Genomic DNA, 26177 nt, shown 5'->3' with positions numbered 1-26177 from the left:
CGTCTTTTGTTTGTTTTGAACCTTTTGAGTGATACAATAAACAAACCAATCAGTATCACTTGATCTGTCTGTACGCCTCAGGAACAAATGGTCCCAAACTTTTGCAGCATGTCTTCTAGCAGGTGGTACGTCCAGAGCCAATGTAGTAACAGATTTAAGTTAACAATACTGCTCATTGATTTGTAAAGCACATTTATAAGAATATGCAGTATCTATACACAACTTAATAATTTGGTGTGTTGTGACCCTAATGCAGTATTTAAATTCTGCAGTGTCCTTGCACTTCAACAGGATACATCATCTCTGTTTATGCTATGCAAATATTACAGATACAAAATTAGTTTTGAATTTTACTACCTACACATTAGGGAGTAGTGGATTTGTTCCTGGAACTGGATTTTATTTTTTCAAGATTAAAAGACATTCCACACTAAAACAGCATGCAGCAGAGAACAAGGATTACTTAGGTATAAAAAAATCTAAAGGCTACCTGACTTCAAATTTTCAATTTACCCAAGAGACTGAAGAGTAGAGATGTATTTTATCAACTCAAGCAATAACAACATTTAGATAGAAGTGTAAAAGTCTGCAAAAGATAAACAGCAGCTCAAGTTTGTAACTGATGAAAGCAGATCCAATTCTAGATTCTCACACAATACCTGAAAACAGTTCAATGTCTGCAAATAAATAAAAAGTCATTGACACATGGGAGAATGAAGATGTTGAGTCGTACAAACATGGGTATAAATGCATTTAGAGCGAGAAATCTGCAGGAAAAGACCTTTAAAGATGTCTGTACCTGAGATAATTCCTTTTTACAGAAGCTAACACTTACCTTGGTTTGGTTGCATGTTCATGTTTGGTCTGGGACCATAGTTGCCCATCGGCTGTCCCTGGCTCATAGTCATCTGGTTCTGCACTGGCATGCTCTGAGAGGATGGCACTGAGTGATTATAGCCGCCCATTGACCCATGGCTACTTGAAGGCATGTTCATGGAACTGTTTGTCATATTGAGTTGGTTAGGTCCAGGTCCTTGCATAGGCATATGATTAGGTCCTTCAGAAAGAAAAACATGAAAAAAGGTTCTACATTAAGTATCATAAAACAAGCAAATATAGTCATACTGAATCACAAAAGTAAATAAAAGTCATTAAATACAATTACATTTTAAAAAAGCTAAAACAGTTCACTCATTATTTCAAAACTTAAAAGTAGTTAGCAGTCCAAGTTCAGTTCTACTATGCAATTTTGTTTTGTTGAGTAACTGAAGCTAGTACAGCAAAAGTGTAAATTATCACACCGTTCATCTTATATGCATAACATATGCAATCCCAGTCTTTCAGTATCACACAACACACCACAAATTCCAACCTGAACTGCACAAGAGCAGTTTAAAAACAGCTTAGTAGCTCTACTACAACTATATAATTGTCACAATAGCTATAACATTTCTGTTTATTCAAACAAATCATACTAAACACTTTTCTGCAATGGTTAATCCTCTCTCCCTCTCCCTCAAAAAAAGTCAGACACTACTAACACTGACATGGTACAAACATATGCAGAATAAAAATGGCTGAAGGCATATTTAATATTGCTTGAATTTATAAGCTATAGCCATTATTCTGTATTTACAGATTACTAGGGTAGGAGATGATGTCTGGAAGGACAACCACCAAATTATCAGCTCCCATTTCATGCTTGCAAAGATGCAGAGGAAGAACAACCTGTTCAGAAGATGTCCCTGTTCATTGCAGGGGCTTGGACTAGATGGCCTTTGAAGGTCCCTTCCAATTCAAACTATTCTATGATTCTATATACTTATGTACCAGCTACACCCCTTCACACCCTTTATCTCCCCTCTTCCTGACAACACAGGTTGAAATTGGCTCATTCTCTGAATTAAATCTTGTCTCAATGGATATTTTTAAAAGTCTAAACATTACTGTACTATCCTATCAGCTTATTCATCACTTTAGCTGGGGTAAGTGAGAAGACAGTAGGAGTAAAATTAGTAAGAGGTGTGACTGGATATAAATATGACAAGTAAATGAAATGCAAGGATCATACATATGACAAGAACCACGAGGAGTTTATAAAGATATGTATCACCAGAGAGCATGTGACAGAGTAAGTCAACTGTAAACAAGGCAAGTGCTGATGTATACAGAGTTCATCAAGAAGATGCCATGGTTGTCAAACATACCACAGATTTTTTTGTTAAGCTACAACACCCTAAGAAATACAGAAACTCTGAAAAGGAACCTAAAAGTAACTATGCCAGGAAAGTTGTAGGAAAACAGTGATTTAATTACATATCTCCCCTCTGAGGAAAAAGAAAACAAAACTGAAACACCAGAACACATATCTGCCTTCAGATGGAAACAGCTCCCAAGTTCTGTCTTGGCTAAAGAAACAACTCCACTAATATAGGACAGAATGAACACAAAAGGAAAGACACAGAGTTGTACACAAGGTCACAGAGGCAATACCAAATGACCTGCAAACAAAAAAGATGCAGAAGAAAAAGATACCAATGATGAAGGTATACACCTATGAAAAGCCAACTTAAAAACCAGAGTAAGTTTAAGAGTATGCTTATCCTTTGTCCTTTTCAAGACACCTTAATGAAAAGAACACATAAGCTTATTTTATCAAAGAAAGTGAAAAAGCTGACAAAAGTATCATATATGCAGTTCACTGTTCCTGCAAAACAAGGTCAGCAGAGATTCCTGAACTGTACAAGGGTGGATACAGCACAAATACAGAAAAAGTAACTCATTGTACAGGATTATGACCATGACAGAGAACTATAGGTGCCTATTCTGTCCTCTCCAATTCGACACTGCCTAAATCTGTGAGAAAACAAAGACCATTTAATTCTGAGAAAGTGAGATAATCTCTAACCACAAGATCAATCATCAGTGTGTTAAAATAAAAAGCTAAGGTGAAGAAAAGCGTCAGACTGTAGTGCCAAGCAACTATTGCAGGACTGCTAGATTACCTTCTTAATTTCCTTTCTAAGAAACGGAATACACAAGGTTAGTGCCAGAAAGTCAGTTCCTGGGAGTGGCTTTGCTCCTCTTTGCTTAAGAGGAAGAAACTGTCAATAATGGATTTCAGAGAGCTAGCCAAACACATGGTGGAAAAAGTTTTTAAGACCAGTAATATATGAAGCAAAATGGGGAAGGCAAAAATCATCACAAGAGAAAAGAAGTTGAAAAAATTAAATACCTTCCTTAAAACACTGGTTTACACTGCATGTCTCAGGTAGCACCAAAATAGAAGTCACTCATAAGGAAAGCTGGCATAAGAAATGACAGGCATGTGCCATGTTCTGGGGTCAACCATGTTCTGGGGTCAAAATCAGATAGTTTGTTACTGAGAAGCTAGAAGACAAGGACAGAGGAATCATAGAATCATAGAATAGTTAGGATTGGAAAGGACCTCAAGATCATCTAGTTCCAACCCCCTGCCATGGGCAGGGACACATCACACTAAACCATATCACCCAAGGCTTCATCCAACCTGGTCTTGAACACTGCCAGGGATGGAGCATTCACAACCTCCCTGGGCAACCCATTCCAGTACCTCACCACCCTAACAGTAAAGAATTTCTTCCTTATATCGAGGAAAAGCTATCTCTGTAGTAACAAAAATCCTTGCAAATGAAAAACGGTAAGAACACACTTTACAAACTTTTTTTTTAATAGTTTGCCAAAATACTGCACATAAGGACAATGCAAATATTTTCTAATTCTTTTTTAATACAAATGAATGAGATAGAAAGAATGGAATATGAATGAAACATGAAGTGTGCATCTGTCATTAAAATAACTGCTTCAGATGCTATACTAATTAGATTTTGTGTTGCAATAAAGTTAGTGGAATAAGAATCTATCTTGACTATAAAAAGAACTCCTTTTTCCTCCTAACCACTTGTGGACCATATCTTAGCTCTAAGAAGCTTTAAGCCAGCCTAAGCGCATTTGAAAGTACATTTTCAGGAAGAAAAGATAACTTGGAGAGAACATATTGTTAATAAACAAGCACCTGTTATTCAGAAGGCCACCTACCAGAGTGTCATGACAAAGGTCAGAAAACCCTAAGACTAGTCTTACCTTTCAGCTTTCTACATGTGATAAAACAAGCTCAAGAAATCAGGAAGGTAACTTGCCACCAGCACAACCCAATTCATAATCTCCTTCCAAATCTAAATGTACTTTGTATCAAACTCTCAGTGTAACTCTTCAGACAGTAACTTTTTCAGGTAAAAGCCACGATCTGTCACAGGAATAGGAAACAGTTCCACTACAGGCTGAAAAAGGTTAATCAGGCCTGTCTTTCCTGGGAAAAGGACAAAGACACTCACTTGTCGAGAGATGCAATTAAGGGCTTCAGTAGCACTCCAGGTCCTTTATTAAGCAGAACAAAAATATGAGAAAAACTATCTTTTGCCCTTTAGGAAATGGGACAGGTCTATGCCAGAACTTTAGAACAACTCATGCTCTGTCCATCACTGGGCAGTTCTTTCGATCCTATTAACCCTTTCACCGATACTCAGCCTGGTGGAAGCCCATGCTCAGATTAAGCCTTCCAGAAATCCTCAACTGGTATTTTTAGGAGCCTTGATTTTATTTCTTCCAGGCCAGTGAACTTGTGGCTGTCAAACCTAGATTCTCTCAGTTTGCGTGTTAGTAACTTTGTTCCTTTTAGACAGATCATCTGTCTCTTCAGATATTTAAAGGTTTATATCTGGCTTCCACTACAAACTGTCTACATAACATTAGAGTAAGTGCCCCATAAAGAAGAAAGCAAATGCATACACTGCAGAAATTATTAAATACATACATGCAGAAATACATTAAATACATGTGCTCATACACAGGCAAACTAGCAAACAAAAAACCCCAAAATACTCAGTAATCCAATTAACAAAATTATTGTTTCCCCTTTTCCAACTATGAACTATGAAATTATTTTAGCATGCCTTTCTGATATTAGAGATGCCCTCATCCTAAACTGTTAATCTTCACATCCTCAGAGACAACCTTAAACAGAAAATGGAAGAAACAGATATTCAAAAAAGGAAATATGTTGGAAAAAAGGCTAAATTAAAGCTTAGTTGGAAACTGTATTTAAGTATCTGTCTAGGTGAATACCAAAACAAACCTATTTACCTTTCACATATTTTCATAAGAGCTCTTTCCTTATTCTATCTAATTACAAAATATGTATGTTTAAGCAGTGACTTTTCTCCCCTGTGGCTCTGCAGTGAAGTCATTATGCTCACATTGTGCCTTAGTAATCCTTCTCCTTGGAAAAGATCACTATAATAACAATAATATGATTACACTAGAGGGTCAAAGAGACTGATTTGTGAGAGGCAATGCTATTCTCCATGGGAGCTGATGGATCTTAGATGGATAGAGGACTTCACAACCAGAATATCTCTGACCTACTTAGGGAGCAGCATATATCGCTCTTTCCACTTGCAAATGCAGACCATGACCAAGAAAGTAACTTCTTCTCTAGATCTTTTATTACACTTCTCACACACAATCCCTGGAGGCTATTCAGCTACTCTTCTCAGAAAAGCTGTCACTATCAGGTCCATTTTATCAAGATTTGCACAGAAATTAGAGACTACAGCAATCATTCTATTTTCTACTTCATATTAAGTTTTGCATAGTTATTTACTGTGTTTACTGTCAAAGAGCTTTTCCTTGTGACCACCAAGACATGAATTTTCAAAGATCCTTTGACAGTAGTTTTCTTTGTTGGGAGTATCAATACCTTGAAGAGCTTTTGTATGAAAACTTCCTCCATATAAAAAAAAAAAATGAAGGGGTCCTGAACAAAAGCAATCCTGGGAATGCAATTTTAAGATGAAAGCCAATTCACATGAAATAGGCAGTACGACTTTATGAGTGGAAATTCTGGGAAACAGCCTCTATATAAAGAAGCAAGCTTTTCCATGGCCTATTCCATTCTGATCTGACTGCTAAAGGGAATAGTTACCCCAAAGCCACTACTGGTAGGTACAGTGTTGAATTTTATCATCCTGTTTCACTGCTTTGTTTCTGACTTCCAAGCACTTTTCTTTTTATTATGAAACAGGATGGCATAAAAACTGACTTAAAATTTACACCTAGAACAATAACCTGGAGGCCATTTCTTTACAAATCCCTTACGATTCAACACATCTTCAGTCATAAAGAATACAGAGGATTAGTGGAAGCTGGATGACTTTCTGTATAAAAGCAATGTTTTATTTTTTTACATTTACCCACATTTGAAACGCCCTCTTTGAGGTGTCTCTATTTTATTACTATCTAATTATTTAGCTACAATGATTTCATATTATCTTTTCATGGAAGGATTTGTGTTCACTCAGCCACAGGCCAATACCTTTCCCCAGTAAGCCTTCTAAAGCCATCTGTACTGCACGGTTTCAAACAGACTAAATTTAGCCAGTTCTGTTCATCAGAGGAATGCTGTGTGTCAGCTACATCAAAGCCCAAGGGCAGCCTGATAAACACTGAATACAGGTCACGTAGCTCTGTAGCTAACAAACTCTAAGAGAGCTTGTACTCGGGGGCATTCAAAGCAGTTTTGTCATCAACAATCTAGTATCCCTTGAGCCCCCATGTCGTTTCAGTTGCCAGGCAACACTGGTGTTAATGTCTTAGAGGAGAAAAACTTACCAGGCATCTGGCCGTTCATCTGGTTCTGCATGTGTGGTGCAGGAGGGCCCCCACCTACCATACCATCTGAAGACATGTTGTGCGAGCGCGGCGGTGGGGGAGGGCCACTCTGACTCATCCCTCCAGGACCCATAGGCATATTCTGTGTGGGTGGCTGAAAGGAGACAGTTTAGTCAAACACGAGAAGCAGTTAGTCTGACAAATATATTATATGTACATATGGTACAGCAGTTGCCTATATTGTTCAGCAGGGTATGAAAGAAAGCACTGAAATGTGTTTCTTGCTCTTTCTGATAAGGTTAACTCCTCCTAGTATTTATTTTGGTAAAATGCTTAATACTCCAATCAATTTTACATAAGTATTACATGCAGGCAACACCACAGCACCTTCGAGCAGTGCTTTCAAATAGAAAAAATACAAATAAATGCCCCATTAAAAATTATACCTGAACAGTTTAAGATTGCTGGGGTCGTTCCCTCCCACACACCAACAAGCTTTCCCTTCAAAGCAACATTTGTTGGGCAGAGCTCTTCGCTGTAATTCTCTCGCACCAACAATTTGTTGCTGTTAACAGAACTTGCACCAGGACAAAACAGGTATGACATGAGAAAAAAGCCTCTGCATGCTCACAGACTAGCAAAAATTTGCACCTGGTTGTGGTAAAGTGTTTGCGATCTCTTCCCATCTCTCCCCTGAATCGCTGAAGGCCTAGTTCATAATTCCATGCCAAACACCCCCTACAGACTGAGAGCACATTAGTGCTGGCCTCCAAAGGTCCAGAGACAGCTGCCTAGAAAGGATGTTTTTGGCAAATTTCCTAATGAAATTGTGAGGAAAATAACTGAATAACCTTGAGAGTTCAAAGAGGGAGAGCAAGAAAAACAATAAATACAAGGGGGAATTTACCAGTAGGTTCTACTCTCAGCAATGTAAGGAGACACAGAAACTGCTGGTAGCCAGCTTTGCTTTCCTAGTAAAAACACCTGCGAGACCAAACGATCCTCTTCACATACCTTAGCCAAATGCTTTCAGGGAATAAAAACCATCTCTGTAAGAGCAAAAGCCTGGGTCTTTGGCTTCCGAGGACTCTCTAAAAGGCTGTGACTATCCATGCAAAACTCTTCCTGTGACACAATGATGTGTGTATTTTCTATTTCTCTTTGGAGAAAGAGCCAAGGGGGTGAATCCCAAGTTCCTGTCTAGCCCAGCCCCCATTATACCTACACCTACTCATCAGGAGGTTGGTAAAAACAACTAGTAATACAGTAGAAAACAGCAACGCTTTCCAAATGAATGTAAGGCAGGACCCCTTTTGGGCCCTGGGAACAGTAGCATCAGGGTAATAGAGAGACCTATACTCACTTGGGTGACAGATGGAGGAGGGGAGCAATACTATTTTTTCAGCATTTCCTCAAATATCTCAAGCAGGTATTATTTTCCCTGCAATAGTATTAGAAAGTCCTCAAGAAATTAGTTAAGGCTTTTTTCAGCAGGAGGAAGGAAAGGGAGGAAGGAAAATGGAAGCAAGCAATGACTTCTCTTACAAAATTCTTCTCCTTCCTCCACAAGGACCTTTTATAAGCAAGTCTTCCTCATCCTATAGCAGAAATGGCAGAAAGTAGAAGAGGTAAGAGTGAAAGGCAGCTCTACTCTCTGAACACTATGAGTAAAATCCTGCTCAGTTTTACTTGATCTTCCTCCACTAGTGAGCAAAGTAAGAATGTTGCAGGTAAGTCTTTTTTCCCTTCACTTTCAAGAGCTCTCATCCTGCTTTTGTACCTAACAAATTATGTAAAACAGAAAAATACACAAAAAAGAAAACAGACTGTTTTTAAGTTTTATTTAGAAAGCATGTTTTGGAATACCAGCAAAACCAACACTGCTGGTATCTTCACATGAGCAGCTAGAGCTCATAGCATTAACAACAGCCCCATGTCAGCAGAAAGCAAAGCCAAAAACTCATCCAAGTTGAAATATTTTCAGAATTAAATTGAACTACTTGTATTCCAAGTATAAATCATTAGTAAACCCAGTGTTCACAAAATAGGCTGATAATAAAAATTACTATGAAGTACTAAAAAATTAGATCATAGTCAGCTTTAGCTGTCCTGCAAGTATAACTGCACCAGCACAGGCATGCCCTTTTGCATGGAAAGATGGACACACACACCAAAAAAAAAATCTCCATTTAAGACAAAACTACATATTCCAACTCTAAAATTGATTCTGTCAGTTTTCAAAACAACTACTGTTAAAGACAAACAAAAAGCACTGAGGGCAGACATCCAAGGGCAAGGAAAAAAGTACAAGGATTTTTTAAATCCCATTAGATACAAAAACCCACAAGAAACTTCACAAACTACAAGGAATTGAGAGAACTGAGGGGGTGATTAAAAACACCCCAAAAAGCACTACCAGAAAATAATTTAGCAAGAGGAGCTTCTGGATATGGAAAGAGCTTGAAGATCTGTGTGAACCCACTTTAGATTCTTGAAACAAGGCAAAAAAAAGATCCAAGCTGTGAAAAACATTTGATCTTTCATTAAACTACCCAGTAAGATGAACAGAAAGTAAATGAACAATGTACAATTCTGGGAATCATAAATCTGTGATACATTTTCCCCAAGCTACAAGTAAATGATAAAATAATTAGGGTATTATGAAACTCCACGGATGATAAAGATGAGTCAGTAAAGTATCAATAAGAGAAGTCAAATCTTTCTTATCTATTAGAAATTCTAAACAATATAAATTAAACCACTCAGCTGCATGCTTAACAAAAATTTCTTAGCATAAGTTTTTGACAAAGCCTTTGCAGAAATATGTTGTCTAGGGGTGTATGCTTCCATTGATCAGAAATGTCCGAAAGGGAAGAAATAAGCAACAACCTTTCATGAAGTTTAAAGAAAGAAGGAACACATAGAGGTTCCCTGAAAATATCTGTTAGTAAATACCAACATTTGAAGATCATGCAAGATTAATTACTGAAAATTGTAGGAGAAAAAAGTTGAATAGTGCCAGGGTTCAACACGGATAAATACAGAGCAAGTACACTGAATTTTGAACCACTCTTTTTTCAGAAAGAGGAACTAACCCAGAAAATAAAAAAAAAAAAAAAATTTGACCACTACCCAAACAGTTTGGTGGGGAAAAAAAAAAGAATTAAAAAAGATCCAGAAAGAACTTTTTTATTATCTGCAGTACTTGTCATATCAAGAACGAGGTATAATATGCAAGGCAAAAAAAAAAAAGTCATGGTATTTGTAATCATGACAGTTCAAGTTGAGGAAAGCAATCACAAAAAGATACTGTGAAAGCAGAAGGGTTGCAAAGATAGGCAACCAGTGATTTTTAACTTTGAATGGTATCACCTGAAACAAGTAAAAAAAGGACAGATTTTTTTTCTACCTTAAAATGAAATGAAGAGGATAGGACAGAAATACAATTTAATGTACGTTTCATACAAAAAGTAGATCATCCAATTTATGCTTTAACAACAAAGAAAACCCCAGGAGAATAGTCAATAAATTGAGGAATAACATTAAACATACAAGACACCACATAAATCACATAAACTGAGGAATTCATCAACAGAAGACACTAGAACAACGTTTAAGATATAGAGACAATCATGTATATGTAATTGAAACAGTTATATAGGATTTTATACAGTATATTTTAAAAGTGTCTTACAAGGCTTCATGTCAGGGTCATAAACCAATCATTACCTGCTAGTAATTAAAAAGAAATGTCACCTGCAGATATAAGTATTCCGCAGTGAAATTTCTCCCATGTGTTTTTTCTATTGGTCACAGATAGAAGAAAGCAAGAAAAAATTGTTTTAAAACAGCAGCTTCCTGTATCTATCAGAGTTGCTGAAGGTTTGTACACCTGATAAACTTTTAAATCAGCATAAATTTAGCATAACCCACGCACAGCATTTGAAAGACAAATACTTAATGAAGAAAAAAGTAAAAGAAACTCCCCACCTTTTGTGAAAGGGAAGTTACCCAAAAGGAACCCTACACATTGAGTGTAAATATAAAGGGTGAAATGACATCTAAATGTAGTTAGGCTAACAGAGCCAAAAGAGAAGCTACTCCCCTCCTCCTGCTGAATGCATGGGAGAAAGGAAATTAAAATAATTGCTAATTTTATTCCAATTATGAAGCAGAACTTGTTATTTTTTTTACTGTCAGTAAGAAGTAAATTAAAAGAATGAGAAGATGTTAGACAAACACTCATTTTTGGCTCACTCCCCCAAACACACAGATAACAATTTATAGCTGCTATGAGCATTTAAAATTTATCCGAGCATAAAACAAATAAATTAAAAGCTATTTTGTCCAACTCTGAGAACCTGAACTTGAGAAAGACTGAAACTAACCTGCAGCGATAACCAAAAAAGGAGACAAGAAAAAGCAAAATAGAAAAAAAGAGACAAGACCCATTAGATTTTACCTGATAACTTTTCAGCAAACAAATCCTACTAAACCCAAAAGTTATTTGAAAGCATACATTTAATGCAATAACCAAACTGCATTTTTGTTAGAGGATTTTCTTTTAAATAATAAATCAGATCAAATGCAAGACAGCAAACAATAAAAGCTGCCATGGTGGAATTGTACATCTGGAACTTTCATCTATCATCTCTTCTCTTGCCCTATTAGGTTTTTCTTACCATCAACAGCAGATTGAAAGATTTGGTTATAGAACATTTATTGTTATAAAAACTGAGGTGGAATATCAACTCAATCATCAATAAAATATGAAAGACAGGAGACAGTGTTAAACACACAGTACTGCTAATCAATACAAATAGCAATAGCCATTTGAAGTACACTACGGAAAATACAATTTTCTTTAAATTCTCTCCAAATAACCATTAAAAGCTACATGGAGCACAAACATAAGAGCCTTCTGATCTGTCTGAGAGAAGCTCTAACTCGATTTAATCAATCATCTTTGTTTTCAGTTCTCAAATCCCATTTTCTGTGAAGCAAAATATCCCATCCCAGGAGGTACCCTGCCCTGTTAATATCACATTGCTGATATCACAGCACCTGTCCTAGTCTCAGAGAACAGTACTCTGCTGATAGGTGGTGATGGCACCTGCAGAGTACTTACTGAGGTGTCAGACTGGGAAATAAGATCATAAAGGAATACATTTTTGATATTTGAAAGAAACAAGATTTATTTAATTGGACTACAACTCCTCTTCTGCAAGTCACAGGGTATTCTGGTACTGAGAGTATCTTAAATGAAGAAGAAAAAAAAATACAAAGAATAACCTATATCAATTCTCCACAAGTGTAATATTTTGGGGTAGGAAGGATTTCTGTGGAATGCATTTACAATCATGTCTAAACAGTGAATTTAATTACAAATATAATATGGGCTCTCACTGCTGAGTACTAGCTGTGACACCAGCAGTAAAGAATTCTAAATTCAGAATGTTCTAAATCTCAGTACCTTCAAAATCAGAGAAACTCTTAGTATTTGATCAAAATGTTAAAATAGTTCCAAACATAATACTTAGAGACTTTGTTTAAAGAGGAAATTGGAACCTTTAGTTGTTTCAAATTGCATGCATCACTGTATAAAAGTATTTGTTTGTACAAATATTCTTTAGCATCATTTTAACAACTGTAAAATCTAACCCTAAAATACTTAATGTCCACATAGGACTAGCTCTTCTGGTACTTAAAAAAAATCACAGAAAAATCTTAACTTTTGATATACCTAGAAATCATTTAAATGAAAAGTTAAATAATCTGGTACAAATTCAGTTGGGTTTTATTTTAAGTGACTAGAAATATGTTACCTGTGGACATTAATTGGGGAACAGTAAGCTATAGAAACTAGATTACTTCAGAGATACTCTGTAATTCCCCATAAAATGCAGTTCTTATCTGTCCTCAAAAGCAGACGCTTTCTCTTCCAGAGCTATTTACCTCCTGCTTCTTTGACTTTTAAGTCGTTTAACATCTGGTCCAGTATTTACAGGTTTTGCCTACATGCAGTAATCGAAGAGAAAGATTCAACCTCCATTCCAGCTAGAAGGCTTTACAAACTCAAATAAAGCAGAAAGAATCCTGCAGAACCCTCAGAGCACTTAAACCAGGAAAACAGCAGAACCATACAGGCTAAAGAACTCAGCATCTGTTACCAGACTGCCCAGTACAGCTCTCAGCAAACTGACAAGGGTTGAAATAGGTATTTATTGTGCAGGTATGGTACGACAGACAGGCAAATCACGTCTCCAAGTATGAAAGAAATGCACTTCAGAGCACACTTCTAAATCAAACTGGCTGCTATTTTTACCGATTTCTCAATCAGCCACAGAAGTCAGTAGGCGACAGGAGTATTTTTTTGTGTACAGTGCACTAGCTCCCCGTGTGGACACACCTGACTAGTAATACATGCAAAGTAGCATACAGGAGTTAAGAGTGATCTTATTTAAAGTGGAGTATACTAGTGGTCTATGAATTCACTCCTAATATGCTAACATCCTAAAGACCAATATTCTGATGTTTGGGTTTTTTTTAATGGAATTGCTGGCTTCAGAAGCTTCCAGTGCTCCCCATTTCCCAATAGTACCCTTTCAGCTGTGCCAACAAAGCCACTTACACAGTTCTGCAGTTAATCTGAACTAATCCAAAATGAAAATATCCTGCTTTACACCTAACTCATCTGGACTGCTTCTCCGGATCATAACACAACTTTAAAATATCACACAGCAGAACCACAACTGATGAGAGTACAGCTCTTCTTGTGTCAGCATAACCATTACTATTGAAAGGAAATCTTGTCCAACAACAGGCAAACTTCTTTCCAACATTTAAAAGCCTTTCTGGAGCAAAATGAACAACTTGAAAAAGCAATTTTATGGCAAGACCATGGCATACATGAATAAACTGATGATCCACAATCTGAAAACTCTTAAAAATGCAGCATACCCAATTCTCTTGCGAAAGGTGTATGACACTGTTAGCCCAGAAAGTTGCACACGTGCAATTAACATGTAGGCATCAGAGTGTTCACTAAGTGCTCGGAAGCCAAGTATCATGAAAAAACCCAAAGAAGGAAAATGGATACAGACGATCACATCCAAGCCTTGGAGCAAAGACAACTAAGTGATATGGACACACTAGACTTGAGAGGTAGATCATAACACATTGTTTCTATAGCTGGTTATTGCAATCATACCTGAGAACTAGGCTACTGACAGCAGTAAAGAATTAAATTTCATCTTTAGCAGACACCTAGTACTGTACAATTTCAGGAAAAGTCTTATTTACCATTTTGTTCAAATGCTGAGTATCTGAGATTACTAACACAGCAGTCAGGATGAATTCTTAGAGTAAAGTGGTACTACAACATGAACCTAAATGTCCCAGATTTCCCATTTTTAGTGACAAAGCCAAACTAACTGAGGGCTGGAGATTATTACCAAAGGAGGCTTATCCCATGTGTTTCTTGCTCACAAAACACAGGAATATTTTTTTCTGATGAAAAATCAACATAGGAAATAAAAAGGTAGGGTATGAAGAGCTGGAGAAAGGAATAACTTAAGAAATTATGTTCTACATGGAGGATGCAAGCACAAATAGATTAGCTTTTATCATTTATGGATTTGCTCTGGCTTGACAGTTTCTAGTAACAGTACAGGAATGTGAAGCTTAGTTCTTTTACCCATCCCAACCACAGTGGGATCCCAACTACTTGCTAGTAGACTCTACATTTAAAGAGCAGCAGGAAAGTTCCTTGGAGTGCACTCACATACTATGGTACATATAAATGCAATATCTTTCCTCCCTTTTTCAAAAAATCTGCTACCTAGTGTTTCTCTTTTTAAAAGCCTTTAGAAATCATTGTGATTTTTGAAAACTGTTTAACAAACATTTAATCAGAGCAATTATTCTTCAAAATCAAAGCACCACTTCTGGCTAATAGCTCACTTGCCTTTTGACAGAAAACATTCAACCTTTCTTTTGCTCTGTTCTCTATTAATTCAATTTACTAGTTGAACTTCAATTTGACATGGACTTCTGTTCAGAAAGACTAATGCAAGCTAATACACCATACTGCTTTGTGTATCTACTTCAAAATGAATTTAATCAACACAGTAATATTCAATACACACAAAATTAAACTACAGGTTTAAAGACCAATGCCAGCTGTGATCAGCAGGAAAGCAGATACCACAAATGGACTTTCTGCTAAATTATCCTGTTTCAGCTCAGACAGAGTTAATTTTCTTCCTAGTAGCTGGTGCAGTGTTGTGTTTCGGTTTTAGTTTGAGAATAATACTGATAATACACTGATGTTTTAGTTGTTGCTAAATAGTGCTCACCCTGATCAAGGACTTTTCAGTCTCTCATGCTCTGCCAGGGAGGAGGGAACAGAGCAAGGACAGTTGACCTGAACTAGTCAAAGCGATATTCTGCACCACAGAATGTCATGCTCAGCATATAAATGGGGGGAATTGGTTAGGAGCCACTCCATCGCTGCTCGGGGACACACTGGTCACCAGTCGGCAGGGGGCTAGCAATGATATTGGGCATCACTTCTCAAGTTTTATTTCTCCCTCTTTTTGTCATCTCCCTTTTCATTACAATTGTTTATATATTTTATTTCCATTATAAAACTGTTCTTAACCATCAGGTTTTAGCTTTCCCCCCTTAGTTCTCCTTCCCATCCCACTGGAAAGTGGGGGATGTAAACAAGCAGTTACATGGTACTTAATTGCTGGCTGAGGTTAAACCATGACACTACCACAGACACCAGATTTTCTCAGGCATTTAGTACATAACTGGACAAGAAGTTTATTAATTTAGTATCCCTCTCATCTTCAGCAATGAGAGTTTTATTTGCAGATTTTATTTCACGCTATTAAAGATAAGCCATATTTTTCTTTTCTGGATGTGATGTGCACATGTTTCTACAACTCTGACACAATCAAGTTACCTTGGAATTCACTCCATGCATAGAATTTAGCTTGCTACTGGAAGAAACTGGCACTTTCAATATAAGGAAAACTGGTGTAAGAAGTGAGCAATAATCACAAGTGTTTATTTTTATCACTTCTTGAAATACACACTGAAAGTAAGTGAGCTGCATGCTGACAGAAGGGAAGCTGCAGTATGTAAGAAAAACTCTTTTTCTGTGTTTAAAGGAACCAAGACAAATGTTCCTACTCAAATCATTCCTGCAGACCTCAACATTTGCCTCTTATAAAACTAATGCCAAAATGAAGAGGCAGGACAAAAGTACCTCTTCTACTTTTCCTATAGCGTGATGGTCATAGTTGTTTTCTCATGCAGAGTTAGCAAAATTAAGACACATGAGGGAGGGAAAACGTCCAAGTGGAAACGTTTGTTGTTTGGGTGGGTGTTTGGCTTTGTTTCATTGTTTTGGTTTCCCCCCTCTCTCCATTCAACAGTTTGCAATTACTTTTTAATGCCACTCAAGCACCCTCCCTCAAGAAAACAAAACATAAATAGAAGTCCAGGAGGATGAGATGCCGATTCTGCAGTTTGAGATTTAGTGTGTTCAGAAACACATGTACATAATACTTCACTCCTATTTTTTGGAGGTTTTCTTGGAAGTCTTGGTGAAAAACTAACATTGCATTGTTGGTCTCTACAGTTCAAAGACTCCCTTAAAAGTAGCATCAATGAAAAACAAAAGAATGCAAGTGTGTTCCTCACCATACTAGCCCTTTTGGGGAAGCTAGCTTATCCCACACGGGGGCAGTAAACAGACTTTTAACTGTTGTCCAAGACTACCTGCTGTAACTCAGAAATCAGCAGCACAAAGCTTCATCAACTCCACACATGCACTTAGCCACTACTCTCAGCCAGCTGGGATGACACCCCTAAACAGCCCTGCCCTCAATAACGCTGTTCACATGAGCAAGGGAAGACTGGTCGACTCATGGAGATTAACCTCATACTCCTTCTGATGAGAAGGAAGGACTCACCCCTGAAGTCATAATTTAATACTCTATGATGCATACAAAGACAGCAGAAGCTTTGTTATGACACTGGAGTTCCAAAGTCTTTCTACACCCTGCAATGCTTGCTTCACCTGTTTCACCTCTTCCTCAGTTGCAGGCCCCCTTTGTAAAGGCATTTCGCTGCATAACACGGTTGTTTCACTATGCTTTTGTTTAGCATAAGATTTACCTTGTTTTCTCCAGGCAATACCACAGTTTCAGAAAGGATGTACAGTCACTTGTTCAGAACAGCACATTCTAAAAGATGAGGGGAGGCACAAAAGCTGACTACAAGCATTCTTCCCCAACAATATGCAGCATTAAGTCTGAGTAGTATTGTGAGAGGATACAACAGTTATGAGGTTCAAGCCATTTTAGCTTGTATTAAAAAATTCAATGACCCTAATCACTTAGGTCTTCTGTTTAGTGTGAATGCTATCTTAACAGCGTCATTCTCTTTTCAACCTCATTTTACCACAGAACATTTTACAAGAAGCAACAGTTAAGTTACAAAATTTCTTGAGACTGTATATTTACCTAATTTAAACAAGAAAATTTAAACAAAAGAGAACATGTAATTTTCTCGGGGAACAACCTTCCACATATGTATTGATCAGACAGAATCCAGCTTCAGAAGCTACCCAGACTCAAGCTCTTCCATGTTAAGTGGGGAACTACTGCAATGGTAGTACATGAAGTTCATGTATTTTACTATCAAAAACAGATGTTTACACACACAGTACCTTGATCCATATTTAACTGTTGCGACCCACAACCCTTGAATTTACTAAGACTGTTCAACAGCTGACACAGAAGCACGGTGAACAGAATCATAGAATAGTTAGGATTGGAAAGGACCTTAAGATCATCTAGTTCCAACCCCTCTGCCATGGGCAGGGACACCTCACACTAAACCATGTCACCCAAGGCTTTGTCCAAACTGGCCTTGAACACTGCCAGGGATGGAGCATTCACAACCTCCTTGGGCAACCCACTCCAGTACCACACCACCCTAACACTAAAGAATTTCCTCCTTATATCTAACCTGAACTTTCTCTGTTTAAGTTTGAACCCACTACCCCTTGTCCTGTCACTACAGTCCTAATGAAGAGTCCATCCCCAGCATCCCTATAGGCCTCCTTCAGATAATGGAAGGCTGCTATAAGGTCTCAACGCAGCCTTCTCTTCTCCAGGCTGAACAACCCCAACTTTCTCAGCCTTTCTTCATACAGGAGGTACTCCAGGCCCCTGATCATCCTTGTGGCCCTCCTCTGAACTTGTTCCAACAGTTCCATGTCCTTTTTATGTTGAGGACACCAGAACTGCACACAATGCTCCAGGTGAGGTCTCACAAGAGCAGAGTAGAGGGGCAGGATCACCTCCTTCGACCTGCTGGTCACGCTCCTTTTGATGCAGCCCAGAATACAGTTGGCTTTCTGGGCTGTAAGCACACACTGCAGCCAGCTCATGTTCATTTTCTCATCAACCAACACCCCCAAGTCCTCTTCCACAGGGCTGCTCTGAACATAATACTTCCAAGTCAACTTGAGCCTCATCAGTTCTTAAACAGAAATCCAGTAAAGGAAAAGGATCTGAAGCAGTTTATCTTGCACCAAAATAGACAGTAGCATAGTCGCTCACATGTTCCCAAATCCTTCTGACCAAAATTTGTTGGGAAAACAGTTTTAAAAACATTTTTTTAAAAAAAGTAATTTTATTATGTTACCACATTGCAGGCAAACCTTCACAGATTTGTTTGACTTTGTAGGTCAGAGTACCTACAAAAAAAAAAAAAAATCTATCTGAACTAACTTTGTATTTAAGTTTCAAAGAGCAGCCATGAAGCTACCTTTTATTTCCCCCTCAGTTATCCAAAGAGGACTCTCCATCTCCCACACACAATGCCACACTACACTATTTTCTCACTACTGTGGAATATTCCTTACATTCAAGAGCAGAAAAGCACTTCAGTCTTGATCTGCAGAAGTCTTCCCTGGCCCTATCTTCATTTTCTTAAGAGAATGTCATCACATTCAACCTTAAGAACTGGGCTGCTCACCAGAGACTAAGATAAGGTCAAATTCATTTCCAGTTGTCATCAGAACCAGGATATGAATTAAGCCTCCAAAAACATATTAGTTGAGTAATTCACACAGCCCTCTTAAAGGTTTCTCTTCCCCTCCCCCTTTTCCCCCACTACAAGCATGGATTTATAAAAAGAGAAGCCTCCACAGGCACAACAGGTTGGATATAATGAAGCACTGTTTCTGTAGTCCTCTAGGTACCAACTTGAAAGGATGCTTTGCTAGTAGCAATGATTGGAGAACACTTCTCCAGAGACCAAAGAAAAAGTAATTCAATTTCAGCTGGTGAAAACTAGTATCTAGGAATGGCTGTTTTATAGACATTCTTTTTAGCTTTATATTACAGAAATGAATCAAGACTATATTAATTCAAGAAAAGTCTTATTACGAAAAACCAAAGAACTTCCTTGTGTTACTCACAATGAACTCCCAAAGCTTTCTGATTAACACAAAAAGCAAACAAATAGCAAGCTATTTTAACATTTGTTGTATTTTTCCTTACTGCTCCATAAACAATGGAAAGGAGGAAAAAACTGAGGTATCTTATAAACAGTTTGGGAACTCCAGATTAAAAAGAGATGGCAAGTAATATCCAAGAAATGCTTCATTTGTAAAGTGATGCAGTGTTTCAGGTTAAGCCTGTACAAAATTGTATCTTGCATATTATTATTATCCACCTTAGAAAGTGTTGCTGTCTGTTCGAAGAGAGGCAAAGAATGAAACTCACCTAGAGTACAGAAAAGCAGACAAAGATGTACCCAACCTCATTCCACTGAGGCAAAAGAATAGGTGATATTCCAGAGGGGGGAGAACAAAAAAAAAAAGTAAGAAATTCCATACCCAAACACTTTTCCCTAATGTAAAGGTAAAAACAGAGTACTGCTGTAGGAGCTAAAAGCCACACCACTACATTATCTATGAGGCAGACCAGATTAAACGTGCACTGCACAGTTAACTCACAGTAACAGTCTTCAGTTAAGTCAGATTTTGAGCAAGACCTAAACAGTGACATAACTCCAAATACAGCATGAGGAGGCACTGCATCATGTATTCACTGTACAACAAATCAGAGACCAAATGTTTGGTCATTACCTCAAACACTTCTGTTTGATTTAGGTTTTTTTCCCCTCCAGGAACCCAAATGAAATCTCTTCCCTACTTTTGCACTATTTTGTACTTACTGCTGGTAGTAGAGACTGCATGTTCTGGTTGGAGTCAGCTATAGTGGCTAGGTAAACCAAGTTTGTATGTAGCATCTGCTGATATCTATCAAAATAAACAACAGCAAAATAGATCCTAAGTCATAAACACAGCAACATCATTATTTACTTTTATTCTATACATGTAAATAAAGTTACCTATATAAAACAAGTTTCATGAGACTTGCAAGAGTATCATTATTAGGAATGAAAAGCCTTTTCCCCTCACATTTACCTGTTACCCAGTCTTTCCGCCATGTCTCCACCAACTCTGTGCTTTTATCTTTTCTACAACTTCTGTTTTCTTATGACAAATCTAAAGCTGGGTGACACTGTTCTTACCTATTTCACTTCCTGCCCCAAAATAAGTCACCAAAGGGCATAGAGTGTGTCTGTGGCTGTATGGTGTCATTGCCATCACAAACACTTGGGAAAGACAGCTATTATGCCCCCAGATACCTGGTATCTAGATCTATGTAAACTCTAAGCAAGAACAGTGCAAACATTTCATCAGGAGGACCCTGGTATTTGGAAGTTTGCTACGGAACCAATAATTTTTCTTCTTCAGAACCAGATTCTGGAGTCTCCACATCCATCCCACAGGCACAAAAATAACCCTGAAAGCAGGAACAGACTACAAATACATCACTACAGGCTTGCAAACAGCGTAATATAGTAATGGTGCTACAATAACAGCACCTACTTAAAGCAAAAATACCTACTATTTTTGACCCCCTCCTACTTCCAAATTACCAGTTCTCTTAGTAAGGGACTCAAACAATACTGTGAGGCTCCATCTGTCACATGTGTGATTTTGTATTTGTCAAATTACATGACCATTCCATGCCAGAGAAAATTGGAAAATAATATTCCTTAGTAATTCACTCCTTCCACAGTTCTCTTGAATCACTCTCTAGAGACCACACTAGACAGCAAGACTACATGAAATACTCTGCAAGCCAAACTCTAACAAGCTGGTTTGTTCTTGGACAAGTAATAACTAGGTGGTTTTCAAACATGCTGTCAGGAAGAACGTCCATCCCTACATGATTTTGCAATGTTTGAAAAGAAAACTGCCTCTTTTCCAAAGTGTAATTGTGATGATGTAATTGTGATGCAGATGAAAAAGATCTTGGCTATAGAGTCCCCATTTTTATGGCCATCATGGAACAAGCCTGAAGTAGGCAAGCTGCAACACTGAAACGTGACAGAAGTGATAGTCATATGGCAAACAAAAATACCCCTAAATTTTAAGTGCAATATCCACAGCAATACTATTCTGCTCTTCACAGTACAGTTCCCCTACAAGGCAAACTAAATAAACCAAGAACAGTTTTCTAGATGGAAATTCACCCAGTCCACAGTAGATTTTGATCAATGTCTTACTGAGAGCATTCAGAAGTCTTTCCTTTGTTCTGATAGTCCATTATACACTGAATAAGATGGTTATTTTCATCCAACATCTGAAACGATAAAGAAGTTTCGTGTAAGTTTCATGTTCTTTGTGGAAAGGAACTGAAGATAAGTTTAAATCTTGTTCTTCTCAGAGCTTTTACAAATAGCCAACATTGAGTATTCCAAAAAGTTCTACTTAACCGATTACACATAGAAGACTCTTTTGCTCCCATTTCCCCCCTCCAATTAGTTTTACATATTTCAGTTTAAGGGTTTCTTATCACTATTAGAGCTACATTTGTGAAACTTCCCCTCTGAATACCAATGCTTGTCCTGCAGCAAGTTCTCCAAATGTTTTCCAAGTTTTGCGTATCTTTGATCTCTACAAAGAATTTACTTATAAATTTATTCCCCAAATTTCCCCTTTTCTTTTAAAGCCTGCAGATGTTCATAAATTTAATATGAAAAGACACTGAAATTGTTACTGATAACAACTGAGCTTACCAAACAGGTCTGTCTCTGGGAAACACATTGGAAAGCTAGGCCATATTTGCATTAAGAATCTGTAATTAAGCCGCATTTTATAAGTATTCTGTATAATGGACACAATAAATCTATTATACCTCAGAATTGTCCAGGAATATTAACATATATGAATTATTTTCTGACAAAAGAAAAAAAAAATTGTTCTAAAATCACATGAAGTTACAGATCTCGTGCCTTTCTACAAAAAGCTCATGAATTCAAGGTGTTTCAAGCTCCATAAAAAGGAAAAAAAATTAGTGATTGGTTTCCTATGGCTGTATATCCCCCCCACTCATGTCTTTTGAACCATTCTCCTGTGTTCTGATCAGACAAGAGGCAGCAGAACCATGGCTAATCCAAGCTACCAGCCAAGTTATCCAAGTCAGATGAACTAAAAGTGTTAAGGCACCCCTGCCCATGGCAGAGGAGTTGGAACTAGATGATCACAGAATAGTTAAGGATGGAAAGGACCTCCCTCGGCCATGGGCAGGGACACTTCACACTAAACCATGTCAAACAAGGCTCCATCCATCCTGGCTTTGAATACAGCCAGGGATGGAGCATTTACCACTTCTTTTGGCAACCTGTGCCAGTGCCTTACCACCCTCACATTGAAGAACTTCCTCCTTATATCTAACCTGAACTTTCTCTGTTTAAGTTTGAACCCACTACCCCTTGTACTATCACTACAGTCCCTAATGAAGAGTCCATCCTCAGCATCCATATAGTTCCCCTTCAGATACTGGAAGGCTGTTATGAGGTCTCCACGCAGCCTTCTCCAGGCTGAACATCCACAACTTTCTCAGCCTATCGTCATGCAGGAGGTGCTCCAGTCCCCTGATCATCCTTGTGGCCCTCCTCTGGACTTGTTCTAATAGTCCCATGTCCTTTTTATGTTGAGGACACCAGAACTGCACACAATGCTCCAGGTGAGGTCTCACAAGAGCAGAGTGGAGGGGCAGGATCACCTCCTTCGACCTCCTTCACGCTCCTTTTGATGCAGCCCAGGATACAGTTGGCTTTCTGGGCTGTAAGCGCACACTGCAGCCAGCTCATGTTCATTTTCTCATCGAACAACACCCCCAAGTCCTTCTCCTCCGGACTCCTCTGAATCACTTCTCCACCCAACCTGCAGCTGCACCTGGAATTGCCCCAACCCCTTCCAACCCAAACCACCCTATGAATTCTAAGAAATGGAAAAAGTTTGCATTGATTTATCCCTTTTCTTCCTCCCAGGGGAAAGCTATTCTACTCAGCTGCTGAATTTCACAAAACTAGCAGGAACCACCTTCCAAGACTCTTCCCCACACAGCTGAGACTTGCCAAAATGTTAATGCTTCTATGAGGAAACACAAATAAGTGTCATTACATCACTGCTTTTTCTCAAGGAATCCAACCTGAACAAATTCTATGCAGGGAAAAAAAAAAGTACTGAAAGTTTTTCTTCTTCTTCTGACTAATCCCTCTCTACTATGAAAAGGGTATGGAGTTGGAAACCTTATGCAGTCTGCTCAGGATTTCTATCCATGTAAGAATGAGCCAATCAGCCAAGACTCCCTAAAGTCAAACCAGTAATTCACCAGAACTGACTAGAACAATCCCTGAGCAATTATTTTGCCCGAAACTACTGGATCTGGAAACACTGTCATTAAGTACTAAACACAGAAAGAACTGCAGTATTTTGAGTTACTATCTGAGCTTCAGAAGCTAGGCAGGAGTTGCATACTTTGAAGAGGATCATGAACACACTGCTACAGACACACTTCACATTCACCAAGTTTTACATGAAACACAATGGCCAGTTTCACCATAAAAAATAAGGAAAAAGGGGCTAACACCTCTGATACCAAAGTCTAGCTCAGCACTTACAAAGGAAGCCTTGAATCAAGGCTCTCCTCAGAATGTCTCCCACCTTCCAGAGGAAGGCAGCAGATACTTAAGGCTTAGCAGACAGGTAGACCTTGAGAAGGCCAGTTAAGCTGGTTGCATTCTTTACTGCAGCTATGCATGTGCGACCTCTTGGGGGAAGGGAAAAAGGAAAGGAATGCTGGGGCCAAGAGGAAAACAAGAAGGAATATAACTATATCCTAAACACAGCTGCAGGCACTATTTTATACAAGTTTGATCAAGCAGCTTCTGATAGAAAACTGAAATAGTTCTTTGAAAGAGTTATAAACACCTACCACCAAAAGAGAATTCAGTTTCCAGCTGCATGAAGACACCTCCAGGGCTTATGACAACTTACGTACATTACAAAGATTCTTCAGCTTTAACTATGCTAGGGTTTTGCCAGCACATCACCATCAAATTAATGGTTTCACTACAGCACAAGAAAAACTTAATTGTCTGCATTCTCCATACACACCCCAGTGACCAGAAGTCTGTACCAACTACCCGCAGGCAACTTTATACCCGGTGGGTATGCATTTTTCATATACACTTCTCAAGCACTGACTTCTGCTACAGTACCCTGCAGGTCTCTTATAACTCTGGGGCCTTCTTTAAGATCCCAATACCTGCAACCCACCTTGATATTCATTCTTTGCTAGATCAGAGGTTAGCTACATGTACCCAAAAGGCTCTTACACAGAAGAACTTGCATAATCTGACATCTATCTGATTCATGGTTATTACAGTGGTAACAGTGCAAATCTTGAACTAAGTTTCCAAATACCACCAAGTTACCATTGAACTTGAACATGCTTCTTCACTTATGCCAATACAAAGGAACATGGATTATTACAAATCCTGTACATGCTTTTCTTCGATTCTTTAGCGAGTTAACTTGCTCCCTCCCACAACAGCTTAAATGGAGTCGTCCGGAGCCGCTGTCATTGGCTCCGACCCTAATGTTCTTTAATAACACTTCAGGTTGGGGGGGGGGGGAGCCTTACTACTAGGCCGACCAAGTTTGGGAGCGCTCAGCAGAGGCTGAGCCCCAGGTCAGGCAGGGTTTAGGAACACCCCGGCTAAAGTCCGGTTTTTAGGCACCCCTCATAGGAAAGAGTTACTTCACTCCTCCAGTTCCCCACGGTGCTAGGTCCTTACAGGTTAACTCACGCCCGCGGCCCAGGGAGCGCTCGGGACAGGAGAGAAACATCGGCCCCCCCAAGGCCTCCACGAGTCCCATGCCCTGAGACTGCCAACAAGTGCGAAAGTGCAGAGTAGCAGCGCTTTGCCAACCACCTCCGTCAGGCTGGGCCGTCCCCTACCCCAACCACAGTGCAGCGAGGTCAGGCCGCCCCCCACCTCCCCGCGCCGGGGCCTTGGCGTTCCGGGGCGCCGCCGCCACCCCGTTCCCCGAGCGGCCCGGCAGCAGGAAGCAGCTGCAGGCCCGGCCCGGCCCGGCCCACTGTTCTCCCCTGGCCCTCACCTTCTGTATGGCGGCCGGCGTGATCTCGCCCTTGCCCCGCTGTCTCGGGGCCGCGAACGCCACCGACATGTCTGGCCACTACCAGGAGGGTCCGCCCCCGCCGCCCGCTCACGCGCCCCGCGCACCCAGCAACGGCGGGAGGCGGCAACGATCCGGGAAGAACGCGGCGCGCGGGGGGGGCGGGGGCCCAGCGGGAAGGCCCATCCCCGTCCCGGCGGAGAAGGGTTAAGGAAGGACCGGCTGCTCCTCCCACTTTCCCACTGGGAGAAGAGAGCCCAGTGAGACCTTGGCCGCCTTGCACCGCTCGGCTAGAACAACGGGACCGGGAGCTGGAGCTGTGCCATTTAGACGTGACATCCAGTTGTCACGCGACTTTTTTGGCCACCCCTCTCCTTCTGTCAGCGTTGGTACGTTCCTGCCCCACGCGCCTCAGAGCCGGACAGGCAGCGAAGTGGTACGGCCGGCGGGGGGATGGGAGCGCTGCGGTGCGCACGTTACAGGGGACGCTCTCCGGCTGTGCCGAGCGGCGCGCTCTCCTCCCCCCTCTACCCGCCGCCGCAGTTGGTTGCACCCAGGCAGCGCACTCTGGAGGCCGCGCGGGGCGGGGCTGAGGGAGGCACCTGAGGGAGGTGCTGGGCGGTGGAGGCGGCCCCGGCCTCGGCCTCGGTGAGGCACCGCCTGGCCCGCCCCTGAGCGGAGCTTGCAGCCGCGGGCTTGGTGCTATCCCCGGGGGAGGTGCTGCTGACGTCCTTGACGCTTCTGCCGTTGGCGGTGCCGCTCCTTCAGCAGCGACTGTGCTGGTAACGGTGACAGGTGGGGGGAAACAAACTGTGAAGGGAAAGTTGGAAGGGAGCAGCTGCGCTCGTTGATGTGGGGTGGCTTTCCCTACCGC

The 26177-nt window shown here is 39.9% G+C and overlaps 1 protein-coding gene across 4 annotated transcripts in view; it reads right to left on the bottom strand.

The window, feature by feature from the left end:
• The window catches only part of SS18 (SS18 subunit of BAF chromatin remodeling complex), a 42965-nt gene extending 17486 nt beyond the window's left edge, over nt 1-25479 (bottom strand). Inside the window, exons 1-5 of one of the 4 annotated variants that reach the window (XM_034061333.1) lie at nt 25286-25479; nt 21379-21455; nt 19975-20059; nt 6709-6862; nt 836-1057 (exon numbers count right to left, since the gene is read on the bottom strand). In XM_034061333.1, coding sequence (XP_033917224.1) covers nt 836-1057; nt 6709-6862; nt 19975-20059; nt 21379-21455; nt 25286-25354 — 607 coding nt within the window. In that variant the 5' untranslated portion in view covers nt 25355-25479. Of the gene's footprint in view, nt 1-835; nt 1058-6708; nt 6863-19974; nt 20060-21345; nt 21456-25285 lie in introns of those variants that run through there. The other 3 variants (XM_034061337.1, XM_034061346.1, XM_031052835.2) reach the window with 3 other exon arrangements.
• Between the last annotated feature and the right edge of the window lie 698 nt (nt 25480-26177).

The sequence above is a fragment of the Melopsittacus undulatus genome, chromosome 1 (genome assembly GCF_012275295.1).
Source record: "Melopsittacus undulatus isolate bMelUnd1 chromosome 1, bMelUnd1.mat.Z, whole genome shotgun sequence".
NCBI lineage: Eukaryota > Metazoa > Chordata > Aves > Psittaciformes > Psittaculidae > Melopsittacus > Melopsittacus undulatus.
The sequence above is the reverse complement of the archived record's forward strand: the minus strand, read 5'-3'. Positions and strand labels throughout refer to the sequence as shown.